The sequence below is a fragment of the Podarcis erhardii genome (assembly GCF_964252035.2).
Source record: "Podarcis erhardii genome assembly, chromosome: 18".
NCBI classification, from domain to species: domain Eukaryota; kingdom Metazoa; phylum Chordata; class Lepidosauria; order Squamata; family Lacertidae; genus Podarcis; species Podarcis erhardii.
The window spans coordinates 743017-766549 of record NC_138516.1 but is presented as its reverse complement, the minus strand read 5'-3'; the positions used below and the strand labels follow the sequence as shown (position 1 = coordinate 766549).

Sequence of the window (23533 nt, the reverse complement as noted above, 5' to 3'; positions counted from 1 at the left end):
ACCTTGCTGGGATCCATGGCTAATCCCTTGTCTGACAAACGATACCCCAGGAATTCCACCTCTCTGGTATGAAACTGACACTTCTCCAGCTTCACCCACAGCTGGTTTGCTTGCAGTCTGCTCAGTACCTCTCTTACATCCCGCACATGCTGCTCCTCATTCTCTGAGTACACCAATACGTCATCTAAGAATGCCACACAGTTTTTGTAAAGTAAAGGTCCCAGGACGTGATTCATAAATGATTGAAAACAGGCTGAGCCCGCCTGTAGACCGAAGGGCATAACGAGGTACTCAAAGGCCCCCAAGGGGGTGAACATGGTAGTTTTCCATTCGTCTCCCTTTCTCATTCGTATCAGGTTATAAGCCCCCCTCAGGTCCAGTTTGGTGAAAATTTTCCCCTTCCTCACTCGGGTCAAAATGTCATCGATTCTGGGCATGGGGAAAGTCACTGGTTCTGACACTGCATTTACGGCCCGGTAATCCACGACCAACCTGGGTTTATTCGTGTCTTTTTTGTCCACGAAGAACACTGGACTACCCCCCCACCGCTCGTGACTCCCTGATGAAACCTCGTTTGAGGTTCTTGTCAATGAACTCCCTTAACTCCTGCATCTCCCTGTCGGACATGGCGTACAGCTTGCCCACTGGCAGCTGGGCTCCTGGGAGTAGGTTAATTTGACAGTCAAAGGGTCTATGCGGGGGCAGTTTATCTGCTTCTCTTTCGCTGAAGACGTTACCCAGATCGGCGTATTGTCGTGGTACCTTCCCCTTATCTGTTACTTCCATCCCTGCTAGAGTGGCCTGGGCTCCTCCCTGAGCCTCCCCCTCCTTGCAGTGTGCTAGGCAATGTGCTGACCCAAAGGAAACTACCCGCTGGTGCCAACCCACTAGCGGATCGTGCAGCGCTAGCCAGCTCATTCCCAATATGATGGGCGCTCCTCCCAGGGTGCCCACATTGAACGCTATTACTTCCGTGTGTCTTCCCACCTTCATTATCATGGGGACAGTTTGTTGGTTAACTTCTCCACCCAACAGTTCCCTCCCATCAATCGTTGTCACCTGCAAAGGGTTACTCAAAGGGATAGTCTGTATCTGGTGTTCAGCTGCAAACTTCTTGATCATGAAATTGCAGGAGCTGCCTGAGTCCAATAGCGCCTTTATCTTTAGCGGATGTCCGTTTGGTAGCTCTAGCACCACCTCTACGACAAGCGCTGGTCTTGGGGGTTCAGGTTTGGGCACATTCACTGATCTTTGGCCTGGCTGCTGTGCCCCGATGCTGGCAACCAGGCGTTGGCTTTTACCTGCTCCTTAACCCCCTCCTCTTCACCCCCAACAGCTCCCGCCATTCCTTGCCATCCCTTCCTTTGAGGGCAGACTCTGGCAAAGTGACCTGGCTGTTGGCAGAGGAAACATTTCTTGGCGCTCTTTCCCTCCTTCTTCCGCCCTTCGTTGGTGTTTGAAGCTCCGCGCACGCGCGCTGCTCCAATCTCCATCGGCTCTGCCGGCGGGGGATGCTGCTCTGGCATCTCTGGAATGCGGAACTCACTCCAACGTTCCCCTTTCCCTTCCCGCTTTTCCAAGGCTCTCGCCTCCTGGCGCGCTCCAATGGCAAGCGCGGATTTGGTCAGCTGGTCCATAGACTCCGCCCTGGGCGCGCGGGAAAGTTCGTCTTTCACCGCCGAGGACAGCCCTTCTTCGAACAGCATTTGAATGGGGTCCGCAGACAGGTCCCACCCCAATTTATGGATGAGCATGGTAAACTCTGTCCAGTACTCTCGGACGGATCGGTTCCCCTGTTTACACGCCATCAACTGTCTGCGCACCACCCCTTGCTCAATCTCGTTGGAAAACATCAGGTCCATGGCGCGAAAAAACTTTCTCGAGTCTTTTAGAGCGTCATTTGTTCCCTGCCATCAGGGGCCTCACCCAGTCTTTCGCCCCCCCCTTCGAGATGCCCAATGGCAAACGCCACTCTCGATTCCTCACCGGGAAAGTCATCAAACTGCAGGTTGAGGGCGTATTGCATCTCTGTCCTAAAGGCTTGATAATTTCTGGGATCACCCCCAAACTTTTGCACCAACCCTGGCACCTTCCTTGCGAGTGGGGTGGTTTTTCCCTTGTCTGCATCCTGAGCCCGCCTCTCTTCGAGCCTCGCCGTTTGCAGCGCTAGCTGGAGTTCCAACACCCTGTACCTTTCTTCCAGGCTTGGACCCGCTCCAGCTCCTCCTGCGTCTCTGGCTCCCGTTGGGTTGCTCATGATGCCTCTCCTTGCACAAGCGGCTTTCAGGGACTGTCGGATTGCTGTGATGGGATGATGAGCTGCTTGTGCGTAAAAGCTTAGTCCCTCAGAGTTTGGGCATGGTTCTCAAACTCTGTCCTTAGCGGAGCCCTTAAACATGACTCCCTTAATCTCTGGCAGAATCCGACAGTGGGCGTTTACGGAATCTACTCCAGCATAAAAGCTCCTTAACGGAAACGCGTCTTCTGGATTCTCGGCGCGACAGTTTCCGGCGAGGAGTGGGTGTACCTATAGGAGGTCCTGAGACTTCTCCACTGTTCTCGCTGGAAGACTCCCTGAGCCATCCCTTCGACTCACTTTCTCTCTGATCTCCCTCTCTACCCCTGCTGGTACCTTCCTCCGCTGCTGAGTCTCTCCTAGCTTCCGAGAGCCCCTCCACCACCTGCCTTTCCGATGGCAGTTCCCTGACAGTGATGGACTACATGGAACTGGCTGAGATGACTGGCAGAATCCGAGACCAAGGAGAAGAGTCGGTGGAAGAAGATTGGAAAAAATTTTAAAGTTTATCTTCAGAAATATTGTAAAATTAAGGAATGTTAGAAAGATGTTGGAATAGAATTATGTGGTTTTAGCAGAAAAGATATAAAGGATTAAGTAAAAATGAATTGGTGAAAGAAGAGAATGCAAAATCACAATATATTAAGATAAATTATTACGATAAAAACAAAGCTGGAAAGGATTTGCTGAAATATCTAACTGAATTAGAATACAAAAATGGGAGGTGTGAGGAGGTCAAGGAAGTAAGTGAATGAAAGCAAGTGATGTAAAGGTTTGATCTGGTTTTTTTCAATTGTTTGTATTTTTTCTGTCTTTTTTCTTTCTCTTTTTTTCTTTTTTCTTTTTTCTCTTTGTAATCTTTAAAATTTGAATAAATATTATAAAAAAAAAGGAATTAGGAAAGGATTTGTAGACTTCTATAGAGAATTGCACAAAAGAAAGGGGAGATGTAATACAAAAGAAATAGAGGACTATTTAAAGAAGAAAGAGGTGCAGAAAATATCGAATTGTAATAAAAATAAATTGAACGAGCCAATTGAAATGGATTAAATTAAAAACACAATAAGAGAACTAAAAAGTGGGAAGACACCGGGACCGGATGGATTTAGTGCAAGATATTATAAAGAAATGAATGAAATAAATAAAGAAGTGATGAATAACATCTTTAAAAAGGAAGAAATACCAGAGACTTGGAAAAAAGCCCATATAACTTTCATTCCCAAACAGGACTCAGACTTGACACAAGTTAAGAATTACAGGCCGATCTCACTATTAAATAATGATTACAAAATGTTTGCAAACATTTTAGCGAATAGGATGAAAAGGATTTTAAAGGAAATGATACAGAAGGATCAAGCAGGTTTCCTTCCTGGTAGACAGATGAAAGACAACATAAGAAATATAATTGATATAATGGAATACCTGTCTAACAGGAAGGATAAACAAGCAATGTTAATTTTTGTGGATGCGGAGAAAGCCTTTGATAATATCTCCTGGGAATTTATGTTAAAAAATCTAGAAATGATGGATATGGGCCAGTCTTTTCTAAATGGTATAAAGGCAATATATTCCGAACAAAGAGCAAAATTAATTGTTAATAATGTAATAACGGAAAATATTGCAATAACTAAGGGTACAAGACAAGGGTGTCCTTTATCACCGTTGTTATTCATATCAGTCCTGGAAGTCTTACTAAGCTCAATAAGAAACAATGAACGGATAAAAGGTGTGTCAGTTGGCCGTAATCAATATAAAGTAAAGGCATTTGCCGATGACTTGGTTATAACGATAGAAGATCCCATAAAGAGTATTAAAGAGGTATTAAAAGAAATAGAAGAATTTGGACAGGTGGCAGGTTTTAAATTGAATAAGAAAAAAACCAAAATAATGGTGAGAAACATAGACCAAGAAACTAGTGAAAGAATACAGCAACAGACTGAGCCTGAGGTGGTAAGGAAAGTGAAATATTTAGGGATTGTATTTACTCCCAGAAATATTGACTTGTTTCAAAATAATAATGTACCAGTATGGAACAAAGTTAAACGAGACTTAGAGGTGTGGGGTAGAATGAAATTATCATTTTGGGGAAGAATTGCAACGATAAAGATGAGTGTGTTACAGAAAATGCTGTTTTTGTTCCAAGCAATTCCAGTAATTAAAGGAGTTGCAATATTTAAAGAGTGGCAAAAAGTGATTTCAAGATATATCTGGCAGGGCAAAAAGCCGAGAATAAAATTTAAGTTGTTAACAGATTTAAAAGCGAGGGGAGGCTGCGCCCTGCCAGATATGAGATTATATTATGAAGCATCGTGCATATGTTGGTTGAAAGAATGGATGAAATTAGAAAATACAGATTTGTATGGCATGCATATTTATGGTATGAAAAAAAACGAGTGCATAAAGGTTTCGAAAATCATATTATTAGAGGATCTCTGATTGAGGTATGGGGTAGGTACAAAAACCTACTTGAACCAAAAATACCACACTGGTTATCACCATTAGAGGTGATGAGTGTTAAAAAGATCAATATGACTGGGAGGTGGATAACATATGGAAGTTTAATTGAGAAAGAGGGAAGTAAGTGGAAAATGAAACCATATGAAGAAGTGAAAGAATATGTAAACGATTGGCTGCATTACTTTCAGATTAATGAAATATTTAGAAAAGAGGTTGCAGAAAGAGGCTATTTTGAAAAAGAATCTAGGTTTCAACGAGAAGTATTGAATAATGAAGTTAAAAATTTATCTATGATGTATAAATTATTATTAGAATGGCATTTGAAGGATGAAGAGGTTAAATCAGTTATGATTCAATGGGCCAAAGACTTTGGATATAACATTCAATTTGATGATTGGATAAAATTGTGGAAGGAAGGGATGGGATTTATGGCATGTACCACAATTAAAGCAAATGTTATGAAAATTATATATTGATGGTATATGACACCAGTTAAATTAAGTAAGATGTATAAGGTGAGTAATAAATGTTGGAAATGTAAGGAGAAAGAAGGGATATTTTATCATATGTGGTGGGAATGTAAAAAAATGAAGTGCTTCTGGGAAATGATATATAATGAGATAAAGAAAATACTGAAATATACATTTGTTAAAAAACCAGAAGCATTTCTATTAGGAATATTAGGTGGTGAAATAAAAAGGAATGATCAGAAAGTATTTCTGTATGCAGTAACAGCAGCCAGATCTCTTCTGGCCCAGAAATGGAAACAGGAAGAAATGCCTATGATTGAAGAATGGAGATCGAAATTAATGGATTATGCGGAACTGGACAGATTGACAGGGAGGATTCGCAACCGATGAGACCAAAGATTCACTGAGGACTGGAGTAAATTTACAGAATATATTAAAAATATTTGTGATAATGATATAATGTTTATAAGTTTTCAAGAAGCTCTGTAAGAAGATTTGGTAGAAATATTGTTTCAACAACATGGTAAGATAAGATATATATAGTGCAATATAAATTAAGAAATGTGAAGATTTGTGATAATTACGGAAAATTATCAGACATGTTGATGGAAGTCTAAAAGGAAAAAAAGACACGTGATGAGTTTTTGATGTTTAATGATGTTATAAATTTGTTTTTACTGGAAAATTAATAAAAATCATTTAAAAAAAGGAAAGCAGGATGGAACCTTTTTAAAGAGGAGCAGATGTCTTCTTGAGTTTTTTCTCCCAACTCTGGATTCAGCACGGATTTCCCCAGGGGAATAGAGGATGCACAGAGGATGGGGAGAGGGGAGGTGTGGACAGGCCCCCAAACTGTGCAATTCCCTAAATAGAAGTTTTCAGATTCCGCCCCCCCCCCCCCGGTTGGAAAAAGGGCAGAGACGAGACACTCCAGCAAAAGTGAGTTTTTAATTCGTTGTGTGATCAATATCCTTAATGTTTTAAACAGCAATTCCACAAAATATTAAACACAGTGCGAGGAAAGAAACTGGTCTATGGCACACGGGAAGAAAAGAACGACGAAGGGCTTGGCAAAAAGAGAAAGGAAACCAAGGAGGAGAGAGATGATCAAGCCTACGTTACGGACACAGGTTTTCACTTCCCTAGAAATACAATCTTTACAAATCTCGATTTGCTTTTGGCAAAAATATCAGGATTTGGCAAATAAGAACAAGGAATTGGAGAAAGAATTCAAAAGCACAAAACACCTGTGTGGCAGGCATTCTTTTTTTCTTCTCCAAAAAGAAAAACCACCTCTGAAATCAATGCATTTTAAGCTTCTTAAATTAAAAAGAGGACCTCGGAAAGTACTTATTTCATCAGTTTGGCAAAAAGAGAGAAGGGGGCAAATTGGCACCTTTGGAGAGTCAGGGGGACGTAAGGCCTGGATCTCCGGAGGAGAGATGTGGGTTTTTAGGGGGGTCCCCCTGCTTCGGAGTGGGGTGCTGGGACAGGACAGCCGTGCCCCCTCCTCCTTCAACTGGAGCAGCGCAGAAGGAAGAGCTTGCAAGCGAGGGGCAGGAGAGCTGGGTGGGGAGGGGGTTGCCGAGGAGGAGGCGGCGGCCCTGGGGCATCTCTCTCTTGCCCCCCAGCCCAGCTGCCCAAACCCCCTCTTTGGTGCAGCAATGGCCCTGGGCAAGCAGGTGGAGGGGGGCAGGGAGCAGACATTCTCTGGTTCAGTTCTCAGGGGTCAGCAGCCCAGCAGCAGGAGGAAGAGATGCCCAGGGAAGGCTGAAAAAATCTGGGGGTGGGGGGCTGCTTGAGTCACAGAAGGCCACCCCCCTGGCGAGGAAGGGAAGGAAGGAATGGGACAGAGCAGCAGGGGCACCCCTTTGGATCCCCCCCCCAATCTGGCTCAGTGTGTGACAAGGTGGAGAACACAGACGCCACAGGGTTTGGGGGGGCTTTAGGGGGTGGCTCTTTCCGCCGAACCTCCTTCCGCGGGAAACTCTCTGCAGAGGAGACACCAACACCATGGCCATGGGGGGGGGGGTGGCGTGTCAACCCCACTCCTCCAAAAACCCCAGGAGGGAAAGGAGCAAAGCAGAGCTCCTTCTGCCCCCTCCCTTCCACTGTGTCCCCTCCATTTTCCTTTTCCAAGGACAGCAGGGACTGACTGCCAAATGAGGCCTCCTTCCCTTGGGGGCATCTGAGAGCAAACCTGCCCCTTTGGCCTGACACAGCTGTAGGGATGCCTCTCGGGGGCCTGGATGCCAGGGCAGAGCGAGGGGGCAAGGGGCTTTGGGACGGGGCCTTTCCAATCTCTCTCGCTCCCTCCCTCCTTTCCTTCAGGAACAGTTGCCTGGGCTGTGGGGTCCCATGGCCTGCCCCCCATCCCCACGAGACAGGCCACCTTCGGCCTCTTCCTGCAGGGCTGTCGTCCACAGAGTCCCCTCCGCTCTTCCCCCAAGGAGAGAACCTCCTTTCTCCCTTGCCAGGTGGGGGGCAGGAAGATGCCCAGTTTCTGCTCCCCCCACATCAAGGAAGGAGCCTTTCGCTCTCTCCTTCGAGGGAGTTGTTTATGGGGGACTCATGCAGGGAGACGCAGCCCTAGCAGGACGAGGGGCTCAGGATAGGAGCGTGCACAGGAGGGGGTCTGCTCCCCAAGGAAGGGAGACTCTCCTCCTCCGTGGGGACAGGAAGGCGCCCCCTGGCCCCCCACCCAGCCCTGTCAGGGATTCTGCAGGGGGTCCGTGGCACTTCCAAGGCAGGAGCCACCTTGGGGAATGGCGGGGGCCAGGTCATGGTTCCTGCCTTCTCCCCACTGCTCCTGTGAGGCTTTTGAACCAAGGACTCCAGGGTGGGTCATTTGCAAAGGGGCACAGTGCGCAGACGCACGTGCAGAGAGCCCATCTCCCACAGAGCCACACCTCTGGTCTCACCTGCCAAGGGCCAAAGCGGGGAACTTTGGCGTCCAGGCTGACCCCGGCCCACCGGACGCTCATCAGGGCGGTTTCCAAAAGGCCCCCCAAGCACCCCCTGTGCTCCTCCACCTGGCCAACTTTGTTCCCGGGATTGGGATCCCCCTGGGGGTCAGAATCGGACCTGGGCTTGGTGCAGTCTGCACCCTGATGGAGCCCCTCTCTGCCCCGGCACGCCTCGGGTGTCCAATGCCGCCGAGAGACAGACCAGGCAGGAGCAGGCTATAGGATGGTGCAGGGCTTCTTATCCTTGAAGGGGTTCTCAGAGGCTGGGACGCCCACCAGCAGAGGGTCGTTCCTGGCCTGCTGCTCGCAGTAATTCATGAGCTCCGAGGAGGCTTTGGAGACCTGAGTGGGGAAGAAGGAGAGAGAGGAATGAGAGCAGCAGCAGGATCAGGTCCCCCTCTCAGCCTGTGCAGATGTGCCAGGGGAAGTCCGCAGGTGGGACTCTAGCACAAGAGAGACTGCCTGCCTGCGGCCACGGAAAAGCATCGCTGCCTCTGACTTTGGAGGCAGAGCCGCCCCCCCCCCCCCCGCTAGTAGGAAAGGGGCTGGCGATGGGGGGGGGGGAGGCTGCTTCAGATTACCGAAATACGAAGCACCTCACCATCATGGGCATAGCGGGGGGGGGGGCAGGTGCCCGCCCAGTCAAGGAAATAAAGAAAAATACTTAACTAAAAGTCGATATTGTGGAAATATTTTGACAGTTTTTTCTGAGCACTTCTGGTAAAAAGGAAGTAATTTGAAGCAACTGTTGTTGAGACATTTCGTTCCGAATCTGCTAGATGGAGCACAGGATGGGGATGGGGTGTCCCGTGCCCCTGGAACATAAATCCTGGCCACGCCCATGCCCCCCATTTATTTAAGGCAGGAACCGCGTCGGGACTAATCTCGGGAGAACCATGAGACAAGGATGGAAACACTGAAGGACAAGACGGGAGCTGTGTTTCAGCTCCACGCTTAGCAGGGGTCCCTCCATGCCCCCCCCGCCCCCTCTCTTCCTGTCCTCCTCGTCTTCCTTTGGAGACCTTGGAAGGCGCAGCAATGGGGTTTGGGAGCCAGAGTTTTATTTCTGTCCCAAGGTCTCTTCTGGGAGCCAGACCCCAAGAGAGGCTCCCCGAGACCCCGGACAGATACAGGGGTGGGCAGATACACTCAGCCCCCCATTGCCAGAGAAGCTGGGGGGGGGGCTCTTTGCTCTTGCATGAGGAGTGGGGTGCGTAAGTAGTCTGGACAGCCCAGGAAGCCCCTGCCCCTGGGAGAGCTTTGAGGGCCCTGTGGGGTGTGCATGTGTGTGGGGGGGGGAGGTGACCCTCCTCTTTCCTGGCGCACCTTTATCCTCTCGATCCCGGCCTCGATCCGCAGCTGCTCCACCAGCTTCCGTGCCTGGGCGATGTTGTTAGTGGTCGACATGGTCTGCCATGGGCTCTGCGTCAGCCCCTGGAATGCTGCAAGGGGGAAAGGAGAGGAAGAGCATGTGGGGCTTCCTTCTTTCCTAGAGTGACCCACTCCCCTCCTGCTCCTGCCTCTCAGGGCGCCCAGGTGAGCAAGAGCAGCTCAGGCATCTTCTGCTAATGTATCTTTATACTTAAATATTTACATTCCCTTTCTTAAAATACAGGCTATCAATCTGAAACAAATCTAGAAGGCACAATTTGCTTCAAAGGAGAATGCTATGCTACGTTTGTCATTTCTTAATCTTCCGACATGCTCTGCATTTTGTATATTTGTACTTCTCATGCTCTGTGTTTCTGTGTTTTGGATGTTTGCTATAAGCTGTTTTGAGCACAGTTCATTGTGGGAAAATGGCATAGAATTGTAGGGTTGGAAGGGACCCCAGGGGTCATCTAGCCCAACCCTCTGCAACGCAGGAATCTTTTCACCCAATGTGGGGCTTGAACTCACAACCCTGAGATTAAGGGTCTCCTGCTCTCCAGACTGAGCTACCCAGCATGTAAGTGAACTCACTCACTCACTCAGAGGGAGGCCTCTTCCCTTTCCCCTTTTTTACGATAACATTATTGCCCACCCCACCCCTCCCTGAAGTGCAGAGACAGTGCTAAGGAGCAGTCCATGGGGACCGAGACTCAAAGCGGTTCCGCCCAGCAGGAATAAATCAAGGGAAAGGGTGGCTCTGCAGTGTCCCAGGAGAAAGCCGTGTTTGAGAAGCTTGCACAGAGTCAAGCTGTACAGAAAGCAATGCTGCTTTCCCCCCAGGGTGTAAGAATTCTGCCCCAGACCTGCCACACCCCAACCCCTGCTTGGATTTGTGATAGGAATTTTATGGTCTTAGATATATGGTAATGTTCATAAGTGTACCAACCAAGCACATACATAGATCAGCACAGGAAGGCCAGCCTGGAACCATTTTGATTCCTAAACTGACCAAATGTTTTCTCTCCAAGGTCAAAATGGAAAAGCCTCCCCATTGTCTTTTCCTTCACAAATCCTGTCTTAAGGGCATGTCTGTGTTTGAATAGGGTGTGAGCCTGTGACCTGGCCCAGGAACTAAGTATTTATCATTACAAAAGACTGGCCAGGCTCCCCAGGAAATCCAATCAAGGAACCTGCCAGACAGGAGAAAAACAATATTCAAATTTCTGTTTTAGACCGCCTTTTCTGTGATGTAGGTGTGATGTATATGAGGGGTGGTCTTAGGTTACACCCCTCCTTTCTGTGATGTATGTATGATGTTTCTGGGGGTGGTCTTGATCTACAGGGTGGCAATTTCAAAAGTCTTTATAAGGCCTTGCACACCGTTTTTCTGGGTCCCTCCTCTCTCCTGCAGGTGAGGGGAGCACCCTGTTGCAACAGATCAATAAAGGCCAAGCCTACAGGCTGCTGTTTTGTTCCAAGTTATCCTGGTTGGTGTCTTTGTTTTTGTCCAAGGGAGCCCTCAGATTTTCCCGTTAACTGATTCAGATTGCTCTCTCATTTCTGTTTCCGGGTTCCTGCGCCTTGAACAGCTTTTCTGTTTTCAGCAGGGTATAAGTTCTATGGGAGAAATTGGCTACCCAGTGCCTTAGCTAGGGGTGGGCCGGGGGCTAGCCGGGGTTTTTGCCTCCAGAGGGGCACCATTGAGGTGCCCAGCCGGTGTGCATGTACAGAAATGTGCCAAACTGGGTCTTTGACCCAGGTGAAATAAAGTCTAGGTTCTCTAACCAGGCCTTTGGCTGACTGACATTCAATGAACTTTAAAAATGTGTTGCGGGGGGGGGGGGTTATTTTGTTTTATGCAGACAGGTTCCAGGACAATTGGACGGTGCCTTGAAGGGCTGCACAGAGACGAGGTGAAAAAGGGCAGGAAAAGGTTCTGGCTTCTCCCCCCAAACAGGAGACCCCCCTGCCCTGTTCAATACCCTGCAGCAGAGCCTCCCTCCTGGGCTCCCTGGTGCAATGTGTTGCGGGGGGGGGGATTGGGTTGTTTTTGTTTTATGTATTTTGTTTTTTTATATCATGATTTTATGTTGTAACAGCCTTGAGACCTGTATACAAATAGTAGTAGTAGTAATAATAATAATGATAATGATAATAATAGGTAGGTAGGTAGGTAGTTTCCCCCCTGGGCTTCCAACCATAAAAGGGGCTTATAGCAAGGGGCTTAGCTGAAAGAAGCTTTCAGGAGGGAAGGGGCGGAAGAGTCGGGCAGCTGCTTGCAATGGAGGCGTTGTCAGCAGGTAGGTTAGAGGATAGAGAAATGCCGGAGACGTGGAAAGAAGCTTTTATTACACTTATTCCAAAACAAGATTCTGACTTGACTCAAGTTAAAAATTACAGGCCTATTTCATTGTTAAATACAGATTATAAATTTTTTGCCAGTATTTTAGCAAAAAGGTTGAAAAAGATACTACCAGAACTTATTAATAAAGATCAAGCGGGTTTTCTTCCTGGTAGACAGATGAAAGATAATATAAAGAATATAATTAATATGTTAGAATATCTGACAACCAGGAACGAGAAACAAGCGGTTTTAATATTTGTGGACGCAGAAAAGGCCTTTGATAACATATATTGGGATTTTATGTTAAAAAACTTAGAATATATGGAGGTGGGAAAGTTTTTTTATAATGGAATAAAAGCGATATATACTGAACAAAAAGCAAAGCTAATTGTAAATAATATGATTACAGAAGAATTAAAAATATCAAAAGGTACGAGGCAGGGATGTCCTCTTTCACCATTGTTATTCATAATGGTCCTGGAGATTTTCTTAAACTCAATAAGGTATGATAGAAACAATGCAACAACATATAGGGATAGAAGTGGTGAAAAAAGTTAAATATTTGGGAATCTGCTTAACCCCCAAAAGTATTGATTTGTTTCAGAATAACTATGTGCCAGTGTGGAATGGAATAAAGAAAGACTTAGAGGTGTGGGGTCGAATGAAGTTATCATTCTGGGGGAGAATTTCAACGATTAAGAGGAGCGTGCTGCCAAAGATGCTATTTTTATTTCAGACAATTCCAATAATCAAGGGGACAATGATTTTTAAAGAATGGCAAAGAACAATTTCAAAATTTATCTGGCAGGGTAAAAAGCCAAGAATTCAGTTTAAGTTGTTAACGGATGCGAAAGAAAGAGGGGGCTTTGCCCTGCCAGACTTGAAATTATACTATGAAGCTTCATGCCCTAACCCACAGTGGGCACATGGTTGGCCCTGGGAGAAGAGGAGACTGTACTAGATGGGCTCTCTTTATGTTCCTATGCTGGAAAATGTGTGGTCTTTGCTTCCTTTCTGGAACAAGAAATCCTGCACTGCTTTTGTACAGTGGAGGCAGTCCACCTCCACAACCCTATATTGTGTGAGGATGGAGGGGGCAGGTCTGATCTAGCAGCCAGCTTCTTCAGAGGCCCTCATGGAGCCTCCAGGTCCAGAGGCAGTCTATCTAGATTCCTGGGTCCTGAGGGGCATTGGTCTGCCGTGAGGACAGGAGGCTGGACTGGACTTTGGGCCTGAGCTTGCAGCTGCAGGGCTCTTTTCCCAGGTCTTCCCTGAAGACGGCTGGGAAAGCGGCGCCTGGCTGGTGGGTCGCAATCCTGCTTCAGGGCGCCTGAACTGGGTCAGCAGGTGGGTCTCCTGCCCTGAGGAGAGTCCAAAAGCAGCAGCAGCAGCCGTGTTTCTGGGAGGAGCAAGGGCGGCAAACAAGGTCAAAGCCTGGCTCTCCTTCTGGATGGCCATCTCTCTCTCTCTCTCTCTCTCTCCTTGGCTCGGCCAGCCTTTCCGCTCTGGCCACAGACCCCTTGCTTAAGAGGCTGGGCCCCCGCCCTGGGCCCCCCCTGCTCAGCTGTGACTTCTGGGGTGTTTTTGCTCCCTCTCCAGCAATCGCAGAAGGGGAGAAGGAGGAGGCGGGTCCCAGCACAAGCACCAAGGCGAAAGCTACCAAGGTACCGTAAGTCCTGGGTCTCATTATTATTATGTTGTTGTTGTTGTTGTTGTTGTTTATTACTAGTGCACCACCCTTCACCTGCAGAACTCAGGGTGGTTTGTCTTCTTTGCCGGGGGCTGCCGCCCCACAGTGCTGAGCTCTGGCCTCTTCTTGCCACCAGCCAACCAGGCAGTGGGGCAGAAGGGGCCGGAGTGGGGGTCACTAATCCAGCTGAGAACGAGGAAGCCCTTTCTGTCTGGAATGGGTCCCTGAGAAGATGGGGGGCTCTCCTTCCTTGGAGGTTTCTAAGCAGAGCTTGGGCGGGCATCTGTCAGGGATGCTTTATCTGAGAGTCCTGCATTGCAGGGGCTGGGCTGGATGACCTCTGGGGACCCCTCCCAACTCTGGTTCTCTAACAGCTGGGCCTCAAAGCCTGCTGAGGTCTTAACTCTCTGCCTCCGCCCCTCCAAGCTGAACCTCTCTCTGCAAGCTCCTTCACACTTTCCCCCAGGGGCTTCCTCTGTCTCCCCACTTATCTCTGATTGTTTTTCTTTGCCCTCCTCTGAATTTCTTCCAAATTTCTTCCAAAGAGCAGCATCCAGAACTGGCCTCAGGCCGCCGAGATGCTGCCATTACGCCGCCTCCCCTCCTGCCTCCTCTGTTATTTCTCCTACCAATAGGGAACCTATGTAAGGACTCTATATGGGCTCTTGGATACCCCATAAGGGAAAAGGGCATATTTTTATTTACAACAGATGGCGACCACGCTTGAAGGGACTTTTGGTTACCCGGATTCTGGAAGCGAGGAAGGACTGGTGATCCAGCGCGCACCAGGCAGTTTGCCAGAGGAATAACCAGTCCTCCATCGATCCCAGGGTCTGGAAATAACTGGAGGTCCAGCGGGGTTAACCAGAGGAAGCAAAGCTTGATCAGGCCGGCCTTAAACAACCAGTCAAGAGATCGCGGGATCACCAGGAACAGCGCATGCAGAAGTGAGTATAAGTAGGAAACACGGGTAGTGGGCTGGGTTCTCTAAACCAGTGTTTCCCAACCTTGGGTCTCCAGCTGTTTTTGGACTACAGTTCCCATCATCCCTGACCACTGGTCTTGCTAGCTAGGGATGATGGGAGTTGTAGTCCAAAAACAGCTGGAGACCCAAGGTTGGGAAACACTGCTCTAAACCACAGCAACCAAAATTCTTTAACTCTTCCTTTCCCCTTCAAATCTAAACTTTCATAAATATTATAAGCAACTGTATAAAAAAGAAAAAAGATCTAGGGAAAATCGAGCAATTTATAAAGAACAACAGACTGCAACGGATTCCGAAGGATAAAAAGAATCTACTAAATGGCGTAATTACAAGTCAGGAGGTGGAACATGCAATAAATTCAATGCAACTTGGCAAGACACCAGGACCTGATGGTCTATCAGCGAAATATTGTAAGACATTGAAAGACTGGTTTATACAACCTCTGGTAGAAATATCTAATTCAATTTTACGGGGTTGGGGGGGGGGAAGTACCTGAAACCTGGAAACAAGCTTACATTACTCTGATTCCTAAACAGGGTCAGGATAGATCCAACGTAAAAAAACTACAGACCAATCTCCCTACTTAATGTGGATTATAATTTTTTTGCAAATATACTGGTTAATAGGCTGGTTAACATTCTTTCATATGTGGTGGACCTGCCCCAAGGTGAAAGACTTCTGGGAAAAGATTTATAACGAATTGAAAAAAATGTTGAAATATACATTTATAAAGAAACCAGAGGCCTTTCTTCTTGGAATAATAGGTTCGGAATTGCCCAAGAAAGACGTTAATTTATTTTTGTATGCCACAACTGCGGCTTGCATTTTGTTAGCTAAAAAGTGGAAAACTCAAGAATTACCAACAGTAGAAGAATGGCAGATGAAGATGATGGATTTTATGGAGCTAGCCGATCTAACCGGAAGAGTCCGCGACCAGAAGGAGGAGGAACACCACGAAGAATGGAAGAAAGTTAATGACTATTTAGGTAAATTTGTGAAGCTAAAATAATTGGAAATAGCTTCCAGCTGCTTGCTCTTCTTTCAAAGGACTCAAGAAGAGCTTCTGAGATCCGAGGCAGCTCACGAGTAGGTACTCGCCTTCAGAGCCTGTTTCAACTCCCAGCACGGAAACATCAAATGGATGCACGAAGAATGCTTGCCAAACAGAAGTTGGCCGCATACAAAAATGGGCATTTCTCTGTCCCAGCAACTCCTCTAAGGACAACAATAGTTTCAAGGCAGAGACCAGAATGGGTTTTAAGGAAAGGTAATATAAAAGAGATTGTTGATCCTCTGCAAGCAATTCAGATGGTATTGGATACACTTGGAATTCCTTATTACTAAAGAATGACTTAAAATGATATTTAAAAAAGCATTGTAAGGATCAGCTTTCATATTATGTAGAGTGTCATATAAATCTATATCCGGGAATAAAATTGAGAATGTATTGAAGAAAAAGAATCTTGATGTAATTTGTTTACAGGAAACGCATGTGGCCAAAAAACATAAACATATTTTGACAAATAAAAGGTTTGGGGTTGAGTTTATTAACTCAAACGTGAACAAAAAAAGAGGGGTAGTGATCTATGTTAAGGAAAAATGGGAACCCAAACTAATCTGATTATCGGCCAAGTATTATAAAATTTTAGAAGATCAATTAACTCTGGTGTTATGCGAGGTCATGAACAGCATTTTGCGAGGAGGGAAGATACCAGACACTTGGAAGGAGGCACATATCACGATGATTCCCAAACCCGACACTGATAGATTGAATATAAAAAATTACAGACCCATATCATTACTAAACAATGATGACAAATTTTTTGCAGAAGTATTGGCAAATAGACTTAAAAAATAAATAAAGGGCAGAAAATTTTGTGCTCCCTTTGCTTGGGCTACAGGAAAACAATATTGGCCAGATGAGAAGGAAACATGATCCCTTAGAACTGAGTTAACAGAAATTCAACTTCTATTGCTAGCTTTGGTGAATACTTGAATTGCTGAGTTTCTTATTTTTTTAAAAAAAATCTAACCCTATTTTTAAAATCTACTCCTTACCCTTCCCTTCCTTTATTCAAATGGTAATTTAGCCAAAGGATGCAACATTTTAAATGGTATAAAAAAATTGCTGAGACATGAACTCTGCACATGCACAGAGGTTAGGTCAGCTTAAAAAAAATACACTAAATACATCAACAACAAACCAGACCCAACCACCAACCCATCCCCCAGGGTGATGAGAGAGCTAGGTGCTGCTCCTTATATACTAGACCCAATTGCTGACACAGCTTGATGAACACAACTCAGCAGCACCTGCTATGTTTCACAGCGGTAAAGCTGGGTCTCGTTATTTTGCTCTGGCCCTGGCCCTGGCCCCTTAAAGACATACACATCGGGTGGAACAATGATGAACCTTTACATTTCAAGAAACCATTCAACACACTCTCCCTCCACCAGTTTGTCTCTCTCCCTGAGGGACTGCGCATACACAGCTGGAGACTGCGCCTGCATGGAAACGCCCTCTGTTCCTCCCTTGTCACTCCCCTCCTGGTTCTGGGAGACAAGTGGTGCAGGAGAGGGCGTCCCTTCCCTTGCCTAGTCTGCCTCCTGCTCCTCTTCCTCCCGCTCTGAAGCTTCCCTGGCCTCTGACTCTTGCCTCCTGGCTGCTACAGGTCTCCACAAATCGCTGCTCCCCTCTCCCGAGTCAGACCCCAGACCCCTTTCCCCTGATGCAAAACCATCCATCTCTGCCCAGTCCCTGGATCCCCTTCACGGCCAGAGATCAGTCCATTAGGCACAGGCAAGAGAAAAAGGTCAATGTCACCAACCGCCGCCTCCAACACACCTGAGAGAAGGCAGCCCAGGAATAAGATCCCAATCCAAACCCCATTACAGAAGCTGCTCCACAGCCACCTGCAAACATACCTTTTCTTCCAACGTCCTTGGAACACACCTGAGAGGGAGACAGGGAAAGAGAGAGGAAAGGTTACATTTTTTATTTTATTTTCTGAATGGGGATAAATATCAATCTGACACAGAGCTTGAGGGGGGGTGGGAGAGAAAGGAGGTTGCCCAAATGCCAGCAGGGGAGGGGGGTCCCAAATTCTTTTACACACCCCAACCCCTGCTTGGATTCAGATTGCTCTCTCATTTCTGCTTCCGGGTTCCTGCGCCTTGAACAGCTTTCTGCACCGAGGGGATTTCAGCAGGGTATAAGCTCTATGGGGGAATTTAAAAAATAATAATAATTTTTAGTGAATGATTTTATGTTACAAAAACAATACAGCCATACCACCATTAAATATAATTAAGAAATAAAAATTACATACATCAATATTTAGTTACCGTCTTATTTCCTCCCAAATACTGCATCCAACAATATACATATGTGCAGACACCTACACACCCACCCCGATACAAAATGATAATAATGAAAGTAAATATTTTTCCACTTTTATCTTCCAAAATCTTTTCTTCAACTTTGACTTCCTGTCAAGTCCCTTTGTATATGTTTTATCTTACATTTGAATGTACACAAAACAATAAACCTTTCTATATAATTTTTCTAATACATTCTGAGCTCTATGGGAGAAATTGGCTACCCAGTGCCTTAGCTAGGGGTGGGCCGGGGGGGCTAGCCGGGGTTTTTGCCTCCAGAGGGGCACCATTGAGGTGCCCAGCCGGTGTGCATGTACACAAATGTGCCAAACTGGGTCTTTGACCCAGGTGAAATAAAGTCTAGGTTCTTTAACCAGGTCTTTGGCTGACTGACATTCAATGAACTTTAAAAATGTGTTGCGGGGGGGGGGGTTATTTTGTTTTATGCAGACAGGTTCCAGGACAATTGGACGGTGCCTTGAAGGGCTGCACAGAGACGAGGTGAAAAAGGGCAGGAAAAGGTTCTGGCTTCTCCCCCCAAACAGGAGACACCCCTGCCCTGTTCAATACCCTTGCAGCAGAGCCTCCCTCCTGGGCTCCCTGGTGCAAGTGGGGTCAGGATCGGGGCCACAGGGTTTGCAAGGGAGGAGTCCACCTGCAGCCCAGGTGTGACTCATCTGCAGCCCAGGCTCCCTCCTGCATAAAAGGGGCTTAGCAAGGGGCTTAGCTGAAAGAAGCTTTCAGGAGGGAAGGGGAGGAAGAGTTGGGCAGTTGCTTGGAATGCAGGTGGCGTCAGCAGGTAGGTGCCCCAAGAGAGATGAGTTGTTCCTCCAGTTCAGACTGGGAGTGCTGGTTTTGGAGCTTTCTCCAGCGAAACCTGGAGGCTTCTCTCCCGGGAGGAGGGAGCCAGTCCCTTGGCCCAGGAGCACTTGGGGGGTGAGGGAGAGGATCTCTTAAGGCACCCAGAAAGAAAGCAGGGGGTCCTCAGCCCCCTGCCCTCCCAGGAGTCCTTGGAGGTGTTATTCAAAAGATGTGACCCCCAGCGAAGGTGTGTGGCAGTTTTGAAAGATTTTAGGGACTGCCCCGCCCCTTAGCCAAAGACCACCCAAAAGCACCACACCGAATTCTGAAACTGCAGCAGAAATCTGAGTGTGGCGTGTGAGGGTTTGTCAGAAGATCTGATAATGCTGGCAGGTTGCCTTATCCTGGCCAGTCTGGGACATTTTTTAAATGGTTTCTGAAACCTGCCCTATTCACACACAAAATGTGCTCTTTTGACTGGATTGGAAGGATTTGTAAGTGAAAAGAACCTTTGGGAGAGGTGTTTCCAAGCTATTCTCTTTTGCAGAGAACAAATTGGGGGTCCTTAGGAGTGAAGATGACTTCTGGATTGCTCCCCTGTTCTATTTTAGAAATAATAATAATAATTTTATTATTTACAGTCCGCCCATCTGACTGGGTTATACTTATGTGTGTGTGTTTTACCTTGTGTACTTACAAACATTCATTTTATTTCTGGCACCTTAGAATTCTTAAAACAGAGGGAAGGCTTACATGCGAGTAATCTTTGCAGGTGGTGTCTCCACCTGAGCCCAGAACCTGCCCATGCTGCAGGTGGAAGTCTTCCCTTGCAGGGCTGGGGGCTCCACTGTCTCTGGGGCTCAGCAACAGGAATTTGGTGGGGGCTGGATAATGTGGCAGCACTGCAGGAGGGGGTGCCCAAAGTGGCCCCCACTAGCCAGAGCAGCTCAGGGGTGGTGGCCAACGTGTGTCTACGCTGGGTAGGTCCAAAGCCCCAGCCGCTTCCCATGTGGGGGCAAAGCCCCTTTGGACTGGGGAGGTGGAAGTGGGGCCCCTTCCAAGCAGGCGGCGCTTAGCTGTCGTGGGGGGAGACACATGTGCCCCTTGATGTACGCGCAGGACGCAGCAACAGCCGCAGGGGCAATGGCTGCCCACAGGTGCCCCTCTCTGCCGAGTCTGCAGCGTTCCAGGTGGGGGCGCCGCAAAGTCGCCCGCGGGACCGAGTCCCACGGCTGGATGGTTCTGAGGGGAAATGCTTGCCCAGGGGGACTGTGGTCCTTAAGGGGGGGTGGGGCGGTTGCAGGGTGCCTGGCAAATGCGCTCCTCCTCTCTTGCCTCTGCAGCCAAGTCCTCTGCCTGGCGGGACAGCCCCGGAAAAGCATGCAGTGGGGAAAACAGCGCCCACGCCAAAAAAAGCGGCCAAGGACCCTACAGAAAAACCAACGCTGGGAGGTAAGGAGCAAGGGCCACAACCACCCCTGGCTCTGTGGTTGCAGGGGGCTGGTGGCCTCCATGGACGGAGGCAGGAGAAGAAGGGCAATGGTTGGGATTCATCGGTGGGGAGTTGTGCTCGGGGTCCTGCTTGTGGGGCAGCTGGTAGACCAGTGACCCTTTGGCTTCCCCCAGCAGCCAGACTCCTCTTAAGCAGGTCTGTTGGGATAGCAGCACCTCCAGGGCCAGGGGCAGTCTAGCCCTGAATGGCAAACCAGTGGCAGGGCTCTTGCACTCGGGTCCTAACATGGTTGGCCCTGGGAGAAGAGGAGGCTGTACAAGATGGGCTCTCTTTATGTTCTTATGCTGGAAAATGTGTGGTCTTTGCTTCCTTTCTGGAACAAGAAATCCACCTCCACAACCCTATATTGTGTGAGGATGGAGGGGGCAGGTCTGATCCAGCAGCCAGCTTCTTCAGAGGCCCTCATGGAGCCTCCAGGTCCAGAGGCAGTCTATCTAGATTCCTGGGTCCTGAGGGGCATTGGTCTGCCATGAGGACAGGAGGCTGGACTGGACTTTGGGCCTGAGCTTGCAGCTACAGGGCTCTTTTTCCAGGTCTTCCCTGAAGACGGCTGGGAAAGCGGCGCCTGGCTGGTGGGTCGCAATCCTGCTTCAGGGCGCCTGAACTGGGTCAGCACAGTCCAGGTCCCCTTTCCGTCCCGGGGGCCGTACGCCCATCTGCACAACCTTCCAGGGGCCAGTGGTGGAGGCAAATGAGTGGCAAATGTCAGGGCTGCCTTTGGTTAGCAGGTGACGCACACTCACCCCTCCTCGAAATGAGAGGCAGTTGTCCAAGGGCAAAAGCACAGGCAGAGCCTTTTGAGGGCCAGGCAGTAAGTCATGGAGGGCCGCATCTGGCCCTTGAGAGTGTACCCTATCCCTGGCCTGAAGGAACAAATGTTTGCATTTGGATCTCCGTTTAGCTTGCACCCAAGGAAGTGGGGAACTCCTTCATTGCTTCTCCATAGTGTAGAGTTGGAAGGGGACCCCAGGGTCATCCACTCCACCCCCTGCAATGCAGGAATCTTTTGCCTTGAGATTCGGAGCCTCAAGGGCCACTGTGGTGACTTGTGTTCATCAATAAGGCTGCTGGCACATTTGCAGAGCTAAGCAGGGTCCAGCATGGCTTCAAACTGGCAGGGCTGGATGGCCCTCAGGGTCTCTTCCAACTCTGCCATTCTGCCAGTTGAGCCCCTTCTCCTCTCTCTTCTGCCTCGCAGGATCCAGGCAAACCTCCAGCGAAGCCCAAGGCAAAGAAGGAAAACAAGACGGGGGGCCGAGGACGAGGGGCCCCCCAGGCAGAGGCCAAGGCGCCTGCAGTGGCCAAGAAAGCCACTGGTTGACCGGGGTCCAAGCCCCCAGAGCCAAAGGGTTTCTATAGTATAGCGTATTTTAAAATGGGGTTTTAGAGTTTTTATGTAGTTTTTATGTAGTTTTATGTAGTTTTTATGTAGTTTTTTCAATTTCATTGTCCTGCATGGGACAGTGACAATAAAGATATATTGTATATCGTAAGGGGGAGGGGGAGAATCCAGCCAGCCAGGGCCCCAAGGAGGCCTGAGGGGCCAGATTCCGCAGGGAGGGCAGGATGGGGGCACATGGCTGTCCAACGCGGCACCCTCCATCCACCTTGTCCAAGGGAGAGGAGACCCCTTTTCTGGTGGGGGCTGCCCCTCCACCTCTGGCACCACGTCCCCATTTATGAATGGACTATTTATGAAGCAAAACCCTGTTTTTAAACACCGTGTCATTTCCCAATAAAGTTCAGAATGCAGCAAGTTGTGACCTCAAATGGCTGTGATACGGAATTTAATTTGCTCTCCAAATTAAATGCTACCATAAAATGCTCCATGTAACTGTGATGTATTGATGATGCTTCTGCACTGTATCTTGGGTAAGGGAGGGAAGTTTTAAATGTTCATGTCACCCCATCCTCGGGGTTCAATCTCGCCTTGAACCTGTTGCGCAATAAACGTGGATCTTCTTTCTGCATCTTGCTCCCGTCTCTGGCTGCGCTCATTTTGCTCCGCAGGGACTTAGTCCGACGAGCTGGGTGGCAGAGCAGCCTCGCACCCAGATTTTACCGTAACAGCTGCTTGTGCAAAATGGCTTCTCCGTGCATGGGGAGGCCTGACCCCCTCCCAATGGGGCCCTGATCCTATGGGTGTGGCAGTTTCTGTGGGGGGCTTTGGGTCTTCTTGCGCCTTTAGGGAACCTCCAGGCCCAGAGGCAGTCTATCTGGGCTCCCTGGTGCTAACTGTGTTTGGCAGGGCAGCTCCATTCCTGAGAGTGTGGTGCTGACAACGCCAAGGCTGCGGGCTCTGTTCCCATATTCCTGCATCACAGAGGGTTGGATGGGATGGCACTTGGGGTCCCTTCGGATGATTCTATGATCTGAGCACAAGAGCAACTCTTCCCTCCTTGTGGTTTCCAGCAGTGAGGATTCAACTGTGGAGGGGAGATCACATAGCTGAAGTGTTGCAGGACCCCCGAGGGCCGTCTAGCAAAAGCCCCTGCAAGGCAGGAATATGCAGTTGTCTCTCACGATGATTGAATCTGCAACCTTGGCCTTATCAGACCCTTTTAACTAACTGAGCTATCCAGGCTGATATTCATCGGTTTGCAATCTCAGCCGCCTTGATGCAGAGTCAGGCCATTGCAGCTCAGGTCTGCTGGCACTGACTGAGTGGCTCTTCGGGGTCTCGGGTTCGCAGGGCATTCCCAGCCCGGGGGGGGGGATACTGAACACCGGGAACCCTTTTGAATGCACCGGGAATGTCCCCCTCTCTGCCCGAGATGCTGCAAGTCTAGAGGGAGAAAAGGCTTAGCAGTTCCCTAAAAAGCATTGGGGGGGGGATGGAGAGCTGCCTTCCTCCCCCCCAGCAAGGCTGGGCCAGAGATCTGGATTGGTTGGAGGGGCATGAGAATCCTGCCCTTTCCCCCTCCTGGCTCCCTGTTTCTGGCGCAGATGGAGATTTGAGAGCCCTCCTACCGAGAACCCTGCCTGCTTTTCTCTGTCTTTGTCCCCTGCAGAGATAATGGCTTCTAGCAGCACCAGGGAGGGTGCCTGTGATAGGCAGCGTGACTCACAGCCATCAGGAACACTCACAAGGAGAGAGAGGTGTATTCCCACATGCTTTGCTGTCAGAAAGGCAGACTCGGCACCCATGGGGTGAGTCAGCACCCCAGGCCAAGCTGGGGAAATCACCCAGGCTGCCCCACCCACCCACAAGGCCCTTAACTGGGGGGGGGGGTGCGAGTGAGAGAACGCTCCGCATTGCCAT

General features: G+C 48.5%; 1 protein-coding gene across 4 annotated transcripts in view; it reads right to left on the bottom strand.

Annotated features, from left to right (window-relative positions):
- Positions 1-6152: 6152 nt before the first annotated feature.
- LOC309333067 (guanine nucleotide-binding protein G(I)/G(S)/G(O) subunit gamma-7) overlaps positions 6153-23533 on the bottom strand; it is a 111834-nt gene continuing 94453 nt past the window's right edge. For all 4 annotated transcript variants that reach the window (XM_081846518.1, XM_081846519.1, XM_081846517.1 and 1 more), the window contains exons 3-5: positions 17505-17532; positions 9516-9631; positions 6153-8531 (exon numbers count right to left, since the gene is read on the bottom strand). In XM_081846518.1, the coding sequence (XP_081702644.1) occupies positions 8406-8531; positions 9516-9596 (207 nt within the window). In that variant the 5' untranslated portion in view covers positions 9597-9631; positions 17505-17532 and the 3' untranslated portion in view covers positions 6153-8405. The remainder of the gene's footprint in view (positions 8532-9515; positions 9632-17504; positions 17533-23533) is intronic.